Source organism: Megascapheus bottae, chromosome 10 (genome assembly GCF_031878675.1).
Source record: "Megascapheus bottae isolate mThoBot1 chromosome 10, mThoBot2.hap1, whole genome shotgun sequence".
Taxonomy (NCBI): Eukaryota; Metazoa; Chordata; class Mammalia; order Rodentia; family Geomyidae; genus Megascapheus; species Megascapheus bottae.
Window position 1 is genome coordinate 23,685,087 of NC_143518.1, and position 21,311 is coordinate 23,706,397.

The 21,311-nt window shown below is 40.2% G+C and overlaps 1 protein-coding gene and 1 long non-coding RNA gene across 2 annotated transcripts in view; one reads left to right on the forward strand and one right to left on the reverse strand.

Annotated features, from left to right (window-relative positions):
- Brinp2 (BMP/retinoic acid inducible neural specific 2) overlaps window positions 1-21,311 on the reverse strand; it is a 98,624-nt gene that overhangs the window by 45,125 nt on the left and 32,188 nt on the right. The window contains exon 3 of the mRNA XM_090340376.1: window positions 174-518. Within this exon, the coding sequence (XP_090196502.1) occupies window positions 174-442 (269 nt within the window). The 5' untranslated portion in view covers window positions 443-518. The remainder of the gene's footprint in view (window positions 1-173; window positions 519-21,311) is intronic.
- On the forward strand, window positions 1,872-21,273 carry LOC150057719 (uncharacterized). Its single transcript, XR_016536779.1, has 3 exons — window positions 1,872-2,007; window positions 21,020-21,115; window positions 21,202-21,273. It is a non-coding gene; the product is annotated as an uncharacterized LOC150057719 (long non-coding RNA).

Here is a 21,311-nt window from a genome sequence, read left to right on the forward strand (position 1 = left end):
GTGTGTTTTCTTATTTCTTTCTTTCTCTTTTAAACCAACATGGCAGACCTCTTTTCCCTGCCTGGTATTACTCCAGTTTTTGTTTGTTTGCTTGTTTTTCATTTGTTCCTTTGGGTTTTCATCTCTAGTTCCATTTGAGGGCAACCCAGCAGGTCCAGGAGATCCCCACTCACCTGTAAATCCTGTACCTGGTGGTAAAACCCTGGCGGTAGCGCTCCATGAAGTCAGCATACTCCTGAGCGCGGTGGAAGGGGCCTCGGTCTGTGAGCAGCCAGTCCAGGGGGGGCTGGCCAGCTGAGGATGCATGCTGCTCAGGGACCACAGCGGCCACTGTGGCAGAGACAGCCAGCACCCAACCGGGCAGGCCCAGTGCCAGCAAGCCTGCCCATGGGATGGCGGCCGGCCGAAGCCCTCTAAACCGAGAGCCACACTGCCACCTCATGCTTCTCCCAGGGGATTGGTTTCTTCATTCTCTCGCCAAGCTCTCCCCGTCTGTGCTGCTCTTCCAGGCTCTGGAACTAGAAAAGTAGGAAAGAAGATGTCACTTAGGCTTGTTACCCTTACACTATGGCGCCCCTATAAGCATCAAACATAACTGGGTGGCAACTACTTCAGAATCCTTGATGGGTATTATTTCATTTAATTACTTGCTCAAACAAACCCATGAGGAAACACTGTTATCATCACTTGATAGACAAGAAGGAATGAGGCTTTGAAAGGTGAAGGCTGTTGTCTATGTTTGTCTGCACAGCTATTAAGTGGAAAGACTGTGACTTTGAAATCAGGGAGTGTGGTGAAACTCAGTCCTGATGCTACATTGTGTCTGTCTTTCTTTCCTTGATTCACTCAGCCCCATGTCTGTATTTGTCTTTCAGAAATGTTCCGTATGTTCCCAGGATCACCCCTAGACTCAGCACCGTCTCTAGGAACTTGAGAGCAGGCAAACCCAACAGCTTCATTTTCCAAAGGGACAGAAAAGCAGCCTCGTCCCATTGTTGCTTTGAAGCGGGATGAAAATTTGGGCAAATCATTTCCCTGGAGCCTCTAGAAATAGAGAATTGACTAATAATATCTAAGATGTCTTCCTACATTGGGAGTCATGCAGGGATGAAGACAGAATGGAAAAAGAACATCCACATTGCCATCATCAGAGTAGATCTCTACCTGACAGGCTATCAGACAATCTTCCTTCCACAGCAGGTAAGCAGTACAAGGATCCTTCTATTCTAGCTCCTGAGAGCCTAAAGTGAGCCCTCAAACACCCTTCTTGAAGAAATGAATGAGTCTATTCCCTGCTTTGTCTGAGGTTGGAGGGAGAATGCCAGGAAAGAAGTAAGATTCCGGGCTTTCCATTACCAGGCTGCCTTGTGACTCATCACCCCTCTGCTTTCCAGTGGTTGCACTTTGTCTAAGGACAACCAGTCACGTTTATTAACTTCTAGGCAGAAGTAAGGGATCCTTCAATACTGTGGGACTTCCCAGAATTGGAATCGTTTCTTCAGTCAGAGTCTGGCCCATGCCCCCTCCCCTGCCAGCATCACTTTAGCATGTGCCAGAATAATTTCCAACTCCCAGGACCTGTAATTCACCATATGAAGATTTTTTTCTGGGGATAAATAGAGGTTGTCTGGGATCTCCCATAAAAGTGGGCAAAGTTAACCTCAACACTGATTCATGCATCATTTCCAAGACTCCCAGGACAGTCAGAGATGGCTCTAACTCACACAATCACCAGGATTCTTTAAAGTCAGAGAATCCTGAAGGGACTCCATGGAGACTGGAACTGATTCTGAATCCTGGACCTCTAAGCTCCAAAGTTGATTCTAATCTGAGCTACATTCCTGCTGGCACATTCGTACAGGATACTATTGAGAGTCCCTGCTCATAAGAAAGGAAGGATGAAGGATGAGGGGCTGGACGTTCCCACTAATCCCTCCCCACCAGCTGTTAGGTGTGGACTTCCCACAATGTGCTGACTGATGCTCAGATGCGTAGATTCTCACTTAAGTAAGTCCATTTTAAGGCCATTCTTATGAGTTTCCATTTTATTGAGACTCAGTAGAGCTGAGCTGGGGAAAGGCAGAAATATAAACCTAGATTTGGCTCCGTGTTCAGACTTTACAAAAGAATGCCGTGCTGCCTGGAGATCTAGAGCAAGCAGTTAGACAGACTCATGCTTAATGAACTTGCTGAGAGAGGGGACTGAAGAAATAATGAGTCGCCAGTCCTCAGATCTTAAAACATGATAAAATTCTTGTAATTAAAATAGATGATACTGGCACACAAATTGGACTTGCGGATCAATGAACTAAGACAGCTCAGAAATAAACCTTATATGTAAGAACTTGGTATATGAACAAGAGAATCTTTGACTAATTGTGTAGGGATGGGATATTTTACACATAATATTAGGAACTTAGTTCCACTTGGATTAAGAAGTTAAGTATAAAAACAAAACCATAGTAAGAAGAAAAATTCCCTAGTGTTTTATAGTAGGCATGCATTACCAGGAAGGTGGAGGGGGGGAGTGATTTAAAATGAAAAGGAGGAAGGATCCTTGCACATCAAGAGAGTAGACATTTTTGTATAAATACAGTTTGATGAGGATGCCCAAAATATTTCTCATTTAATCATTCATATATTTTTATCTGTTGAAGAAATGTAATTGAGGAGGCCTAAATGCCCAATACTAGGCTAAGTAATGAAACACATTACCTGAAACTCTACCATTAGTGATTAATTTCTCTTCTACAATGTTGCTCAGTTTTTCAAAGGCATATTGATGCAAAGAAGAAAGACTATTCTTTGGTGGCTGCTTGGCACAGGAGGTTAGGGGAGCAAACATTGTGGGGGGGGTAGAAATGCACAGATAGAGGGGGACCGCCATTTCACAAAGCAGAATTCTAGATTCTCATCTTTCTGGGTATGTCCTAGATAATGTGGCCAGCAAATACTTGTGAATGGGATGATAAATATTCCCCATGATCAGATTAATAATCAGTTGACTTCTGTTAAAGATCTGAAGAATGTGGAATGCATTGATGTACATACAGATAATCAGTTAGATGATAGCTGCAGTGAGGACCAAGACTTATAAATAACTTGGGGCAATATCTCAGATGAGTCTCCACTTTCCCTGGCTGGGGCTAGGGCAGTGGAGGAGAGCAGTCTAGCTATTGTATAGCTAATATAGAATTGAGAATAGCCTCTAGGAGCTGTGAACAATCTCAATTAATATTCAGGAAAGAAATAGGAATCTCAGTCCTACACATGCAAATTACAAGTACATGAGCTTAGAAGAGAATTGCTTCCCTGGACAATTCCTTGATTTCAGTCTTGGGAGATGTTGAACCAAGCACCTAGTCAACTTATATGCAGATTTCTGATGCGTCAGTAATAATAATGCACAGCATTAAAGTCAACCTCACTCTGCCCAGTTGTCCTGAATGCCTGAACTGGTGAGGGTCCTTGTGATCCCTAACAAAGACAAGCTACCTCTCTGAATGATAAGCTAACATGGCTGTTTCTTGAGACGAGTGTTATTGAACATCAACCCTAACTCAGCTCTAACTATACCAGCCCCACCCATGAAGGTTCATAATCAGAGGTCACATCTTTATTTTTGCCATCTCATTACTCATATTGTTAATTGGCACACACACACACACACACACACACACACACACACACACACACACACACTCGTTGTAGTTCCATGGCTCTAGCCAGCCCCTAGCTTCTGGTAGGCTGGCCTCCAAGTCTTCCTGTAACCACCCCCTCACCTGTCAAAAGAGAATTTTCCTAAAGACAGGTAAGCATATATACAGAAAGCTGTGTGCTCCTTGCAAGAAGCAAGCTATATTAAGGGCTCTGCTCATCATTTTTGTTTGTAATTATGCTTTTTCAGAGCACACAATGTGCTGGAACCTGCCTGGTTATAGGAATATCAGCCTTAGAATCAAATGGTTTTGATTGCTGGGCCAAGTCTGCTGAGCACAGCAAGAATGCCTGAATTCAGTTCTCACGCGGCTCTGAAAAACCTGGCCTGGGAATCACATGGTTTCTGCTTCACTGCTTTTCCTCAAGATCCAAAGACATTTTGACTTAAAAACCTCCCTCCCTCTTTCTCTTTTTGTAAGAAATAAGAGTTTTAAATAAGCTTCAAAACTTTCTTTAAAAAAATGTCCTTGGAACATAAGCTTTCACCTTAAAAAAAAGATATAGTAGTTGCTATGTTGAAAGTTAAATAAAAACCTCACTTATGAAGGGGAAGAGCTATTGGTCATTTTCTGTTTATTCTCCAGAGTGATATCACTCAAAATTTTGTAATAGCAACCTGTCAAGTATATTTCACCAGTCTAAATTCTGCAGCTTCTGATGGTACGGCTAACAAGCAGCAGTATAAAACAATTAGCATCCTGCTTCCATTTTTTTCCTTCATGTCCTAAGGCTTGTTTTACAAGCACACTCTCGTGTTATATGTTCATATATAAGCACAACAGCTGAACTAGCTCCTCTACAAAAAAGAAATCATACATTTCTCCATGGCAGCCAAATCATTTCCTTCTACTTTCACCATACTTAAGTCAGTTTTGCACCTAGACAAATAGTAAATTGGATTTGCACCAAAGGTATAAGTAAAACAAGCCATGGGTTTCTTTGGCTGAGTGCATTAGCTCAAATCTATTGTTTAAGCTATGAATTAAATGGGTCACAGTTTGGTCAATAGAAAAAAAATCAAGTATACACGAGACCACATAAAATGTAATCTTCAGAATAGTAGTGCCTTTAAGAGTCATGTCTCTACCATTCTGAGGTTACTACTCTGCAGTGGGGGAGGGGGAGGAGGAGGGGGAGCTGGATGGAGGAAGGGATAAAGGGAGTTCTTTTGTGCTTTCCTGGTGATTTTTTACCCTCACCTGTCCTTCTCTTTCTTGATTCCATGACTTACAGTTAGAAAAAACAGTTGCTTTGCAACTTACAAGTTGATACCCTTAGATAAGACTCTTCCCTGTGGGACCCACACCTTAGTCATCAAGAAAGTGATTTATGAGGCAAGATGATACCATGATTTTGCTTGACGCTGGAGTCCCATAATTCCTCACAAAAGGAAAAGCATTAAGTATTTAGTCTTCTTTGAAAGGCAACTCTGTGTTTTGGGAAGAGTGAAGTGCAAGTGAAGTGAGGTAATAAAGCAGAATTTTTTTTCCCCTGCGGGGGCAGTGACATTTTATAAAGTGATTAGGCAGTGACATTAAATAAGTTTTCAAGCCATTTAAGTGGTTAATTGGCCAATTCTATGGAGGAAATGGTTTCTTGAATAAATCTGTGAGTGTCAGTTTAAAAAACAAAAGCACAGAAGTGTTATTTGTACTTGTCATCTACAACATGTTGGAGCAAAACCTGTTTTTCCTAGAAAGGGTAGGTAGACAGGAGAAAAGACAGGATGTTCTCATGGGCAGTCGTGGAGGTGGGGATGCTATTGGCTCAGGTCAGTGGCTGCATCCTTCCTTCCTTGGGGCTGCCAGCCTGCCTCCACATAGAGGCACCACAGCCGTGCTCCTGGCTGTACTTCACAGAGTTCTAGCAGCTTCCATCATCCTCGGTTTGAATTCAAGCAGGTGTGACACTTCTATTGTCACTGTCATCCCAGGGTACATGATGTGACCTTTGGCTTCATCCCCAGGCATGGCACAGACCCACCAAGCTGCTGTTTGATGCCTTTTCCCAGTGTTAGTCAGGAAATGACTGAAAATTGGTAAGGATGTGGATATTCTCACTGCATAGAATCAGGTCAACAATATTAATGATTATTTATGCAAAGGAAGGAGCTAATCGTAATTACTATTTACTAAATGCTCTTACATTAATTTGAGACCTTTAAGAGGGGAGGATGAGAGAAGCAAATGAGCTCTCTGGGGGCCACTCCATAAAATGTAGATGGGAAACTTCAATATTCTGACTCTGAGACTGATACGTCGGCTCTGCTTATTTTTTTTTTCAGTACTGTCCATTAAACAGCCAATCAGATATAGCCAGGTTGATGCACAAGAACTATCCTTAGGGATGGGAGTAAACCTGATTGGTAGGATAGACTCAGCCTTTGGCCTCCTAGAGCAGATAAACAAAAATAAAAACAAGCAAACAACCCCCCCTCCGGGGCTCCAAGATCCTGTAATAAGCTTAAAAAATTAACCCACAGACACAAAATTTCACACATACACATATAGAACACACATATACACATACAGCCTTGGTGATATTAGACCTTGTAGGTCCCATTCTCCCTGAGGCCCCAAATTTATAGGCTTCTCCATGTGCTAACCAGCCCTTCACTTACCAAGGACAGAGTTATCTGTCAGTTTTTGAGGCTATGTACTTGCCTGCCTGAGTGTCCTTGGCACTTTCCTTAGCCAGACAAGCTGACAGACTTGTCCAGAGCCTTGAATGATGAAGCCAAGTCACAGTGTACAGACAAAAGACCCTGTAGCCTCACAGACTTTTGAGGGCAAGGGCTCTTCACCAAAGAGAAGGACAACACTGTTGATCAAATAGAACCTCTCAATGAAAAGCTGCCCATTTTGAAGCTTGTAGAACATCATTTCCATGCAAATAAGATCACTTCCCCAAAGCTAGTGCATTCATTCATTCATTCATCCTAGCAGTTCTGTGGCCCAGAAAACCAACCCCAATCTACCTTCCTCTCCCAAGCAGTGTAACCTCCTTGTCAGCGGTTGCAAACGGTAGTGGCTATGAAAATCGACTTTAAGGAAAGGAAAATACTAGTAATACCACTGAATGTGAAGCTTCGAAGAGTTTGTATTTGTAAAGCTTTGAAAAGTGCCTAGCCAGTGCTGAGTGCTGTGTGGGTGTGTTCGCTGTTCTTTTTTTTCATTGTTTCAATACAATATAATACAGTGAAAAGTAGGCCCTGTCACCAGCTCACCCAACACAGGGAATTTTGTTGTTGTTGCTGTTGTTGTTTTGTTGATTGCAGGTGAAAAAGCATCCTAGGAAGGTAAAAGAATGGTTTTCTTTGGGCATTCCTGAAAAGCATGTCCAGTGTCTCTTCCTTTGTGCTCCTTGGGTGGCAGTTTCAGTCCAGGCTCCCTTTTCCTGCATGTTGTGATCCCTTGATTTCTCAGCTTTCTGTCTCTACTTCTGCCTGATTACCTGAATCTATAACTATCATTGTACCTCGAACTACTTTTCTCTAAGAATCTTTTTTTTTTTTCAGAATTAGGATGTGTGTTGATGGCTTGGTTACTTTGTCTGTGGTCCCTGATTAATACCTACCTAAAACTAGCTTGTCTGAATCAGTGATTATCAGCAGCCCTTAGCATGTGTGGCCGTGGGTGGATGTGTAGAAGGTGGGACAGTGATGGGGAGAGAATTTGAGGACATATTTTTACAGTGTGGATTATTCTGAACTGCCCTCTGGGAGACGCAGCTCTCCAGTTGAGAGCTAGTTATGGGACCCCATCTCTTTATGTAAAATGTGGAGAAACCTGTGGCCACGGAATCAAGTGCCATGAATGGTTTGGGGCAAAACCAAGATTCAACTTAGGTTTCCAGCTCTAGGCATGGAGCTTGTTCTGTTCCTGTTTCCACCTGTGTTCATGGTAAACTCACATTTTCAAATTAGAAAATCCATGAATCTCAAAACTGCCACTATAATCACCTCTGATTGTTTAGAGTTATAGTTTCCTATTATGGTCTGGACTCTAACCTAAACTCTATCCATTAATTACCACTTCTAAAATTCACAAAATCTTGGGAAATTAATGCTTTAACCGATGGCCCCTGAATTATAGATGGTTTAATGTATGATTTTTTTGGGGGGGGATTATACTGGTGCTATAGTTCTCACAAGAGAAAAGAACTAACACTCAGTGCACTGCATTGTTAAATCATGGTATTCAGTAGTTAGACGTATTAAATGCATTTTTCAATATTATCAACTTTCAGTGGGTTTATCTGGGCAAAATCCTATTCAAAGTCAAGGGTTGTCTGGATTTTTGCCCATTTCACAGAGAGGAAAACACATAAGAGGAGAAGACAATAATAATGGTCTCCCAAGAAAATACTAATGTTGTCTAAATGGCCTGCAAAGTTACTAAAAGCCAGAATCACTTCCATAAGTGATGTGATTCTAGTTTCCTTTAGGTCACTCTGACTCAAAAAAAAAATGCCGTGAACTGGGTAAAAACTTAAACTCTGAGAGCGCAAGAACAGACTAACCTATAATTATGTTCCCAGACTTGACTAGCAGCACTTAAGCCTCTTGCTCCCAGGAAGCTGGGGGCTTCTGTTTAGACAGCCTGTTAGCATGACCTCTGAGAAGGCACTTGTGCTACCTGAAAAACCCTAAGGTTGCTTAGAGTTCCACTCCCCTGCCTGCTGAATGACTCACAGTTAAACCTTTCTGTTGTATTCTTTAAGTTCTGTGCTCAACACTTATACCTTTAAGCCAACTGAGTCTATGCCCAGGGTTTCTCTTCCCTTCTTTCTGCCCAGTCTCTGTGGCTCCATGTAAAGAGCAATGGACCATATTTCTGATGGCTCTTGTGCTTCCTGCTGTAAGATCCCTTACTTTTGGTTTAGGGAGACAGATCTCCAAGAATATATGGCCATTTGCCCAATACTGAAATGCACTGCCGCCTATAGTTTTTCTTAGGGTATTTTGGCCTATGGGTTGGACTTTCTGTTAACAAAATGGCCTGAATTGTGCCATTTGGCTCCTGTTTGGGGCATGCACAGCTGTCCTTCTTGAGTCTAACCACTGAAGTTGGCTTAGTCATGCACTTGATTCTCTGCCCTAAATTGGTTCCATATTCTAGAGAAGAGCTCTTCTCTGTCCTTACGTCCCTGCAGCAGCCTGGCTTCTATTTTTTAAGCCCCAGCAATCTTTCTAGCAGAGCCTCTGTATACACATAGAGTAGGTTAAAGCCTAGAAAGCCAAACTAAGCCCTAGCCAATCACAAAGAAATTGCTCATCACTGTGCTGGCTGCAGACTTGAGGGATATCTGACAAGCAACTCTCCATTCTGACCTGTAGTCCTCAAAGCTTCTCTTGCTATTGGCTTTCTGCCAGGCCTGTCATGAAATCTGAACTTTTAGCGCAGGCTCTGGCCTCTTCAGATCCTGGCACCAACCAGAATGTAAAATGATAATGCCCTTAGCAGTGCTAAACAACACAGAGATCCCAAATGTTACAGATGCAGATGTGACCAGCAAACACATTGTTTCCGGGACTGTGTTTGTAAATATATGAGTTGCTCAACAGCTTGCAGAATTAAATATAGATGCTACATCACAAACTCAAGCTAAAATAAACTATATGCTGCTCAATGAATGTCAATAAGTACACTAAGAAAGAATCATCATCCCTTTTTTGTTCCTTCTTTCCTTCCTTTTCCTTTTCTCTGCCCCTTCTCCTTTCCATTTTCCCCCTCCCTCCTTTATTCCTTTCTTCTTCCCTTCTTTCCTTTCTTTTTCTTCTGGTTCTCATAGGAAGCTGTGGGGAATGATGGCATGAGGTACAGAATCTGAGGGGTGCCATCAGTCTAGTTGCTGTATTAGGGAAGCAGTGGGTAGTGAGTTTGGAAAGTTACCAGAAGTAGTGTAAAATAGCCTACTTTGGGGATTGCTCCCCTTTAGGCACCATCTTTAAAAAAATGGACTGAGAGGCCCTGCTGCTTGCTGAAGAACTACTGATGGCAAGCTTGCCAGTCCTTCAGTTCTTAAGCCAATGAATCTCCTTTCCTTAGGTTGTTTTTATAGACAACTAGATCTTATGTATCAGGAGCCTACTAAAATAATGACAGAGAGTTACCAGTAGTTGGTACTCATATAATAAAATTATTGCCCTGAAAGAAAATAGAAGACTCTCATCTTCAGCTGAGAAGACTGAATGGTGTGTAATCATTGGTGTGAATGCAAAGTCCCAACTATGACTCACATGAGAAGTGTGTTCTCTAGGTGGTACAAAAGGAATGGTGCTTTGCACTCAAGGTGATGTTAGCATTGTCCAGAGGGTGAAGGTTTCATTTGTGTTGCTCCCTTGGAACGTGTATCATTGCTATGTTCTTGCCAATTTTATTTGTTGTAATAGTAAATTGTTCCCTTCATCAGTGGGATATATAATTAGACAGACTACAGTGATTTGCATATTCTCTGGGGTACTTAGGCCACACTATTTGAGATACCCCAATAGAAAAATGGTGGAATTCTTGGGGCCGGAGTTAGGCCTAGTGGTAGAGTGCTTGCCTAGCATGCACCAAGACCCAGGTTTGATTCCTTGGTACCACATACATAGAAAAAGCTGGATGGGATTGTGGCTCAAGTGGTAGAGCTCTACCTTGAGAAAGCCCAAGAACAATGCACAGGCTCTGAGTTCAAGCCCTGTGACTGGCAAAAAAAGAAGGAAAGAAAATTAGTGTAATTCTAAAGAAGCTTGACTGAATTCTGGTTCAGGCTGCTCCTGGCATCGGAACTATTTCTGACAGATGAAAACCTTAGAGGAAATGTGGCAATCATTTTCCCATTTTTTTTCTTTTAGGAAAGTTAATAAATACCTATTCATCCATTTGATAAATGTTTCTTTGACAAAGAACATTTCCTTTAGGTAGAATGTAAAATAAAAGAAGGGGAAGATAGAAGAAAGGAGAAAAAAAAAGAAAGCTGTACAGAAACCCTTGCACTAGTGGAAATCCTTGCTGTGTAGCAAGCCTTCCTGTTGCCCAAAGTCATGTTGGGAGGACCCCATGCCAAGCAAGCCTTGTACATCTCCACCACTCACTGATGGCTGACACTGAAATTAGAGGCTTGTGAATTAGGACGAAGGTGCAATTACGTTCAGCCTAATTTTCAATTGTGTCTATGGTTTTACTACAAATATCTGGAAAAATACTCAAATATCTGGAAAAATTACATGAAGTAGTTGCCTAAGAATTTTAAAAGTGCAATAAAATATTTTGATTCTGAAGTCTGTTGACTATGGAGAATTTACTGTTTACCCTAGTGGTTGTCCAGTGTACATAGGAATTCTGTATATCTAAAATGATTTCAAGTTAAAGTGTTTCTTTAAAATTATAGAATACACTTGCATATGTAGGCACACACACACACATCTTAGTGTATGCAGATACATACTCTCACATACATGCATAGCACTCACATGGCTTTGAATGTCTGCTTGTAAGTGCTAATTTCCTCTCAAAGAAATGAAGGCTCCTTGGAGAAATGGATGATTATGGAACTGAGGCAGTTAAAGCGTATGAAGAGCTTGGAACATCTTTTTGTGACAGAAACAGTGGTATGCCGGTAAATTTTTAACAACCAGGTCTGTGGGGAAAAAGCTCTCATTGCAACATTTGCCAATTTACATGATGTAAATACTCTCACCATGCTTGATTTCATGCTATCAACTTCATGTTAATGGCTTTCAAATTTCCTGAAAATTTTGCAGTGAGATCTCATAAGCTAGTGTGAAGCCAGCTCTAGCACACTAGTGTACAAAACCATAATTTTCCTAAGAATAAAGGCTGCATGTCATAGGACACAAACTCACCTTGACAGAGCTGTTTTTATGCCCTCTAGGACAAATATAACAGGTAACATTCAATTTAAATATATGAAATTACATGGTCATATTCATCTATACTAATCTATGTTTTATTTGATACTCATCTATATGTTTTATTTATATGTATAGATAGAAAAGATAGCCAGCCAGCCAGCCAATCAGATAAACAGGTTGAAAGGTAGGTATATTAGTACTCATAGCTTTGAGCTCCCGATTTTAAGTGCTATTTACTTTCAAAGAAATGAAGAATAGATAGATGATAGACAGATCTCAGGAAAAATAGAGATCATTTCCTTATAGCAAAATATAGAAAAAAGTGATGAAATTACAAAATTACTCAACAGTCATCCTGTCTATAATCCATTCAGACATATATATATATCACACAGGCACACATATATGTGTGTGTGTATGTGAGTGTGTGCATGTGTGTGAAAACATGTGAGTGTGTGGGAAAAATTAGATGGAGAATGAGAAGTTTCAGTTTCCAAATACTATGCTCAAAAGTATTTAATAATTTTACAGAGAAGATCTGCCAGTTTGCTCAAGTGGTCACAGTTAACATCACCAGTAATAGACAGACAAAAACCATGTGCCTCCTGAAGGGATATGGTCAGACCACAGATTTCCTGCTGTGTTCATCCTGCCCCAAATTCATAGCTTGAATCTCAGTGTGCAGACACATCACACTGAGGACCATCCTACAAAATAACAATAATAACTAAGATATAAAAACCTCTGCTGTTCCTGATACCTAAGCTGCTATCTAAGCCACAATTCTATCCCAACAAAAATCAAAGAAGTCCCCGGTTTTGTTCCTTGTCATTATAGTTTAGTAGACACAGCTGGAAGCTTGTTACCTATGGCTATGTTCAGGATGGGGGTAGAACACAAACTGCATTATTTCTGTATATTTGTATAGAATGTATATAGTTATGATGTATGTTTGTTTATGTCATATTAAAATATATGTTTTTATAAACTATACCAATACGTAAATATGCTAGTAATTATACTAACAAAAGTAAAATTAAGATGCACTTAATTTTAATATTTTATTCATTCTATTCAATCAAAAATACTATGACTTACATGAATAGAAGCATATTATTTCTTTTCTATTGAGTTTTCTATTGAGTCTGAGAACTGGTGTGCATTTTATACCTATCCTGTGTCTTAACTTAAATGGTGAGTTTCCTTCAAAAAGACTTGGTTCTCTACTTTGATATCTACTATTAAAAAAAAAAGATTCTCATATCTGAGTTTGAAATTTTCTAGCCTGTGAATCAAGTTGGAGTTTTAACATTGAATTAAAAATTCAATAAAAATTTTAGAATGGGATTCTCAGGTGTCTGGCTACACATTAAGTATACCATAGCTACACGTAGTGACGTCCACCATCATGAACACACAGTGATGGATAGAGAATTTGCTCATTTGTATACATCCCTGTGCATGTATGTTTTTCATCACATCTATGTATGGATTCATTCTGTAGTGTGATGAAGGGCAGCAATTCCTTCATTTTGCTGCTGAAGGCATAAACATTTGAGTGAGGCGTGATTCTAAGTAAAGAGATCAGAGGTCCTGGTTCCTACTTTCTGAATTCTAACTATCAGACAACCTCACTTAAATCATGGCTTCAGAACCAGGTGACAAACATAAAAAGTACACAGTAGGATGCTCCCGCAGGGAAAGGGTGAGGCAGATGTTAATTGCCCAGGTTATTTTTATGATAGAGGTGAGAACCAGAGGACAGAATGCATTGCTGTCACATATTTCTGTGACATTGAACAAGCTGGTAAATTTGATATTTTGAATTCTTTACCATAATGATAATGAAAGGATGCACCATTTTTTCATAAACTCCTCCCTGCATGTACACACACACACACACACACACACATACACACACACACACCTGTACTGCAAATGAACTAGAAAATACTTTCAGAATACTGGTCTCTCCTGAGAGAAAGTTATTACAAATAAATATATGGCAATAATCATCTGCCACAATTATGTACACGTCCTATATCCTTCGTTATGATTTTTCTATTTCCACATTTTCTACTTGAACAATGTACTACTTTTTTTTTGTAATCGGGGGAAAATAACACCTTTTGTAATTAACAACAACAAGGAAGGCAAAATATGAGAAATACCCCACTGGTTTAATTTTATCACCTGTCTGTCTCATCTTTCTTACGTCCTGTATCATTTTGAGAGACTCTAGACTTGGCAGTTCTTACCATCGTTCATAGCCAGTCAGATGAGCTTCCCTTTCCAGTCCTCTGGGTATCACACACTTGTTTGCTCTACTCATGTGTCAGCAGAGCTGGGGTTTAGTAAAACAAACAAACACAATTCATCACACTCATTCACAAATAGCCTCTCTCCTTTGGCTATGATCTGGCCCCACCCCATGCGTTGATGTTCTGCCAAGGGTAGCCCTATTCTTACTCAATCCTTGGCCAGGCACTGGTGATTCAGCAGCATGGAGCTTCTGAATTACCCTGTGTGCACTCACTGGGCCCTAATGAGCTGCCCAAGGGGAGAATTTCCCTCCTGACAATCCTGCTGATATGGAGAGCCTCAAGAGCAATTATGCATCTGCTTTCTGGACTTGTTGTCCCAGAAATTTTAATTAAAGACCCTCTTAGTCCCTTTTGCTTTGCTTCATTTTGTTGTCTTGGAATCTTGACTTGGAACATATTCCCCTACGGGGCCACCAAGAGCCATCCCTCACACTGTAGTCTAAGTGAATGGCATTAGGTATTGCTGAGCAGCACCCAATCCTCATGATTCCTGCCACAGGGGGCCTTGCCATTTCCTACATTTTACTTCTCAATTTCTAAAATGATAATAAAGTCCCTGTTTTGAAAGGTAGCAAGCACAGTTGTGAACGGCAAGAACCACAAAGAAGGAGGAAGAGGAGGGAGAGGAGGAGGTAGAAGAGGAGGAGGAGGAGGAGGAGGAGCAGGAGGAGAAACCTGAGGAAGAAAATAAAATCAGAAGGCGAAGAAATGAGTACAGGCGAGTTTCTAGTGTAAATATTTGGATGACATGAAGACACACTAAGAGTGGCATTCCCTGAGCTGATTTGCCAGGCCTCAAGCCTCTGAGGCTGTGAAAACAGACTACATTGGAGGAGAAATACATGAAATGATGGCTTCAGCCAAGGGAAGCCATGTCTCTCCAGGGCAGTTACCAAGAGTTACTGGGCAAGACTCCACCACTCCAGGGTGGGGGAATACAAGAAAAGTTGAATGCACTTCTTAAAATACATGCATTCTTTTCTCACTTGTTGAATTATTTCACAAACCTAACCCCTTCTGATAAACTGACCCTGAACACGGATTGATTTTAACTCACACATATGCATCATCCTTCCTCACTACCCATTCCACAAAACCACTGACCCCGACTTCTGCAAAACCCACAGCACCTTTCCAATCTCCAAACCTTGGAGATAGTTTAATATATCTGTAGATAATATTTACTACTTACTATCTGTCCAAGCTAAGGACCAGAGATCTGTCTTTATGTTTTACATACATTGTCTCCATTGACTCACAAGACAATAAAAAGCATTGTGTTCTACTGTGACTTTTTTTTAGGGTGAGGACATTAGGAGTAAAGAGATGATGCAATTGTTTAAGGTGCCAGCACTTTCTGGCCAAAGCAGGCTCTCTGGAACCAAGGCCCATGTGACAGTCGCAAGGTTCTGTTCCCTTGGGTCTACCTCTCCCTCATCAGCCTGACTTCTCTGTAGCTCAGGAATGGTGGACATGCCTATCTGACTCAGTTTCCTCATTCTTCTCTAGTTCTGTCTCCTCCTGATTTTCCATCCTGCCCCTCCAAATTCTGCTCCCCTCCATCCATATCCTCCTCCCATCCTTACATGGGGAGTCTGTTCTAACTTAGTCCTGGGAACAAACTTTCATGTGAGAACCAGCACCAGATAAAAACTACAGATGTTATAGGTAAAGTCAAATCACTGGCAAAGAGCCACCTCAGCAGATGTGATTTTTGCCCTCTCCACTTAGAGACCAGGAAGGATAATTGTTGCACACAAGAGACTGCAGAGTCCAGATTTCAGTGTATGTAGCCTATTAACGGCCGAATTGGTGTAAAAATCAAGACGGAACTTTGCTTCTATCTCCAGAATCCTTCAAGTGTCACTCTTCTGAAAATGCTCCTGATCCAACAAATGCCAAGGAGCTTTGTCATCCATGAAGGATATGTGCATGTCTACATTTACGTATCTATATCTTACCAAAGTTTTCTTCAGCATTTCCACACTTCTTAGATGCATTTAACTCAGGACCTCATTCTTGATATGCTTGAGTCATAGCCCATCTTTACTTTTATTTATTTATTTTTTGCCAGTCCTGGGCCATGAACTCAGGGCCTGAGCACTGTCCCTGGACTTTCTCAAGGCTAGAGCTCTACCACTTGAGCCTCAGCACCACTTCTGGCTTTTTTCTATGTATGTGGTACCGAGGAATCGAACCTGGGTCCTCGTACATGCTAGGCAAGCACTCTACCACTAGGCTAAACTCCAGACCCTTCTTCTTTTTTTTTTTTTTTGCTTTAGTTATTTTTCAGGTAGAGTGTCATACGTTTGCCCTGGGCAAGAACTTGGATTATAGGCCTAATGTGCCACTACTTCTAGTTTTAAATTTCACTTTTTTATATATATTTATTGTAATTAATAGAAGGGTTACATTGTATTCACCAGATAGAAGGTGCATTACTTCACAAACATTGATACCCTTTCTCATGTCTTGGTATCCATTTCCCTCCCTCCATGCCTACCCTCATCTTCTTTTCCCCCTTCCCTATCCGATTTCAAATAACCAAATAAGCATATATACAATATATCAGAAACCAAGGTAAAATACTGTAACAATATGAGATAACCAAGGGACAGCAAAAGAGATGAGAGATAACATAGTACATTAAGGACAACAATCACTCATCATATGGCTTTTGTTTCTATATCTGGAAGTCCTTTCATTTAGCGTTATCCTATACTAAATGTCTCTTTTTAACTCTACATGACTTCTACCTTGTGTTGTAGATTCAAAGAATTCTCAGAGTTTATCTCCTGCTTACCTGTGTACCTGTAATCTTGATTCTGCCAAACTATTAACAACTTGAGCTCTAGGTGACATCTCTTTTCCTTTTTAGAGGTTATTTGCAGCAGGATATGAAGGCCATTATTCAATCAATAACTCTTTATTTAGGAAAGGGGAGGGGAAGTAGAGACCTGGAGTTTTTAATTCAGATCTAGCAACTCCTGGGGCATTATCATGAACATTCTAAAAATAAGCCTTTGAAAAGCATGATGTGGCTTCTGTTGGAATTTATAGCTTCCTGTCCATAAACGGGAGCCTCTTGCTGCAAGTGGGAGTGTTAGCCTGAAATCTCCTGCCCCTGCTGCAATCAGTCCTTATGATTTTCTCTAACATTCTACACCGTAGGTATTATGTATTGCTTTGGGGCTCTTTGTTTCTTTTATTCTTGCCTCCTTTATCTTCTATCCACATGTCTCTTAGATATAGTTCTGATTTCCACCCATCCCTGTGTTTCTATTTCCCACACCAAATACATCTGTCAGTGCATGGAGCCTTATATTTTTATCAATGAAAGTACATTGAATATCTATAGAACCTATCTTTTTTTCGTCTACTTACAAAGATCCTCCTACAAAAGTTAACACACATTCAGAGCCTTCTAATACTCCCTACCAACTTTTGGGAAGTCCATGATTCTTTTCCCTACACCTGATCTAGTCTGTCTCCCTATAGAAAACAACCATACAGTTGTCTGTGAACAACTTCAGACAACCATGTAAATGAAGCAGCAGTGCTCGTAGCATAGCTTCATGGCCAATGCTAATGATATCTAAAATAACATATGCAACAATTAAACTCTGCATCAGATCAGAACTCTGCATCTACTTTCACTTAGTAAATCTGTAAGAGTTCTGTAGTCACAGATAATAATTTGGTTCTATGGATGTCTGTTGGTTGGCAAACTAGAAGAGAAGGAAGCACCATTTTTCCTTTCTATTTTAAAAATATATAGTAATAACCTACTACTGTATGACAAGTTAGGAGACGTTAACCATCAGAAACACCAATAAAGCTTTGCTGTCTCACCCAATCTCTCTGGACTAGAAATGTGAGTGGTTCTGACTTCTCTGCCTCTCTTGGGGTTGCAGTCGTGATGAACCACGGCCCTCTCTCAGTGTTTGGCGAGAGGATTCACGGCCATGTCGGATAATTTTCAAGGATGGATGATTGGTACTGGCTATTGGTAGAGAGTTTCTGCTCCTCTTCCATGGATTTTTCTATCTGGCAGTTTAGTTAGCTTCCATCTCACACATGAAATCTAACTCCATGCATACAAGTGCTCCAAAGACATCAAGGTAAAGGCCGTAATAACTTTTAGGCCCTACGTTTTAAAATCACACAGCATCACATCTGTTCTATTTATTGGTCATAGGCCAACACTGATACACTGTGGTAGGGGACTAGACAAAGGTGTGAATACCAGACTGAGGATTGCTTTGGCCATCTTATAGTGATCTTAAAGTAGTTCTACAAAGAGGTTTCAATGCAACATGCCAGTTTAGGCGTAAAATGCATCATGATGAACATCATCCATTTCACCATCTTGAAGGCTAACTCCCACGTACGGACACAACTTCACCAAGGAAAATAATTCCTGATCTCTCTCCTTAACAAAGATGGCTTGTATTTCAAGTGTGAGAACAGAATTCATCTGTCTCTGTTAGATTTAGACTTCTTTCTGTTTGGCAACTGACCACAGTAGATGTACAGTCTGCCCTCTGTCATCTAATGGCATTAGCATGGCAGGTTCTACTTCTTTTGTACAGTGAAAGGTTTGGACAGGGTAGGATTTTTGAAGGCATAGCAGTGATTTGGTTGAAGATCTAGGTTACATTGTCTGCTCATCCTTCTCAGAAGTGGAGCTGATCTTGAACCTCATTCCTTAGTTGCTCTTAATGACAGAGATGAAGAAAAGAGTATATGTTGATCCTCCAGCATTCCTAAACCTACTTTATATTTTATAATATGCACATAAGTGGAAACAACCTCAATGTCAACTCATAAATTCCTTGAGCAAATTATGACCTAACCAGACGATTTGGTATAATTAATTATTCAAAGATATTGAAATAAGAATATTTTACAATATGGAAAATCGTTGAGGTCATATTAATTGATGAATACAAGGCATAAAACAGCATACTTGCAATATGTTATTCCATTAAAGAACAATGTATGTCCTTTAGAACACATACACATTTCAAGTGAAAACACACATGTGCATCAAAGCACCATTTGGTAGGTTTATGAAGTAGTTACAGATGTCCTTTATTTTAGTTAATCTGGTTTTCCTATATTTTTTTTACATGTTACCTTTGTAATTAAGACAAAAGACAGACGTGCAGGTGCTAACTTGCAGTTCAGTTAAAGGCAATTCTATCCTTCTTACATTCTTTTCTTGTGAGGCATTGTAGCACAAGAATCTACTAGTGTGCATTCATTTGCTACCACTGACTTCATTCCTGAAATCCCTCTTTTCTCAGCTACCTTGACCCCACACTTTCCGGGGCATATTTCTCTCTCTCACTATGACCCACTCTTTATAGACTCATACTTTATATTAGCCATTAACTCTTGGAGTTTCTCAAAGTTCAACTCTAGGCCACTTTTTTCTTTGCACAGTCTTCTGTGTCCTCAGTGATCTCACTCACATCTATGTTTCCACAAGGCTCTATGTCACTTCTTATGCCCTATGTTAGGCATTTATTTTCATTTATTTCTATCCAATTCAGACCTGCATCCTAAGCCTTCTTCCTTAATCCATGTGATTTATGTACTGCTTTATTTAAAGACACTAAGTAGATGTCTCCAAATGTCTTCCCACTTTATATACCTCAGACTGGCTTCAGGATCTTAAGCGGTCTCTTGGTGTAGGGAAGAGCCATGTATTCAAGTGGTTCTCAGTCCTAGGTTCATGTTCAAATAGCTGGGAAAGCCTTTACAAATTGTCAGTTTTTGGACACCCTAAATATTCTGGTTTTCAAAGTCAGAAGTCAAAATCTACCCTAGCTCTTCCAGTGAATTCCAATGAATGCATAGCTTTGAATGCTATTGTTCAGGGGAAACCCACCAATCATTTATGATATCCTTCTTGTCCTTGTCCCTTATATACAACCCATTACCAATTTCCACCAATTTTACCTCTAAAATATTACAATTATTACTAACTCCTTTTCCAGTGTCATCTATGCTAAACTATCATTTTTCATCCAGACTATCAATGCATTTTCACTCATCAGTTTTCCTTGCTCTCCCATTGTTGGACACATCCTAAGGTGACCCTCGCAATGAGTCAGATCATTTCATAAAGCTCCTGTCTTGATCAGAGTAGGATCTGTAATTTACCTATAGAGCACAGTGAAGGTGACAGAATGTTACTCATAATTACATCTCATTACATAAGACTCCATTTAGCTGACTAGGGAAACAGAGATTCTCTTGCTGACTTTGAAGAAGCACATGATTAGATATGTAGCCCAGAATATAAGGTGGTCTGTAGGACCTTAGGGGAAACTACAGGCCACAGAAAGTAAGAAAATGGAGCCTTCAGACCTATAAGGACATAAATTCTTCTAACAATATGAGAAAAGCTTGGCAGCAATGATTCCATTGTTCAGATTCCAAGTGACAATAGAAATTAGCTGTCACCCTGAAAGTAGCCTCATGAGACCTGAGCCACTGGACTAATTAAGCCATACAGATTCTGACCCATAACAACTGAGAGATAGTTAATATGTATTGGTGTGTGTGTGTGTGTGTGTGTGTGTGTGTGTGATACTCTTATTCAGCTAAAATACTAATAATTTTCCTTATCTCTAATGATTAATTATAGCATTTAGCCAGTAGATTCTTATCAGTCTTTCTATACAGTCATTAAATATCATCATAATGAATCCACAGGTACCAACTCTTTGGGACCCAACTGACCCTTCCGGCAGTTACTCGATCCAAGGCTATTGGTTCTGGAAGCACTATTTTCAGGAAGGCTTCTTTCACCACTGTCAAGGTCAAATTCTTGATGACAGTTTTCTGAAATATATCCCTTTTACTCATGGCAATTATGTTTTTAAATATTTGTTTGGATGGATTCAAAGTTAACAATTTTAACACTGTTAAGATTTGTCTTCCTTACTGTAGCATATGCTCCACGAAGGCTGCACATTACTTTCTTTGGCACATCATTTTAGTACCTAACATATTACCTAATACATTAGAGTCACTCAATATGTTCCTCAGATATATGAAAGTAAATTGAATATGGCTTCTCACTTCATATCTGTGCATTTAGGCTATATCTTGGATCTTCTTCCCAGTAAATTTTGACAGTCCAGATTCAACCATGGAACTTTAAAGCCTAGTTTTCAGCAAAAAGAGACCTAGCAAGGTAAATATTGAATTTTTTATCTTTCAAGCAGAGGATTTTTAATGGCATCCAACTATAAGAAAAGTAACGTGTTACTTATTATGCAGGTCACCAAGAGAAACAATACAAAATCTCTGACTTCTGATGACAGGCACAGCATCATTTTATAGGCTCAGGAAAAATTCTGGACAAACATTCCATTTCTTTTATTAAACCA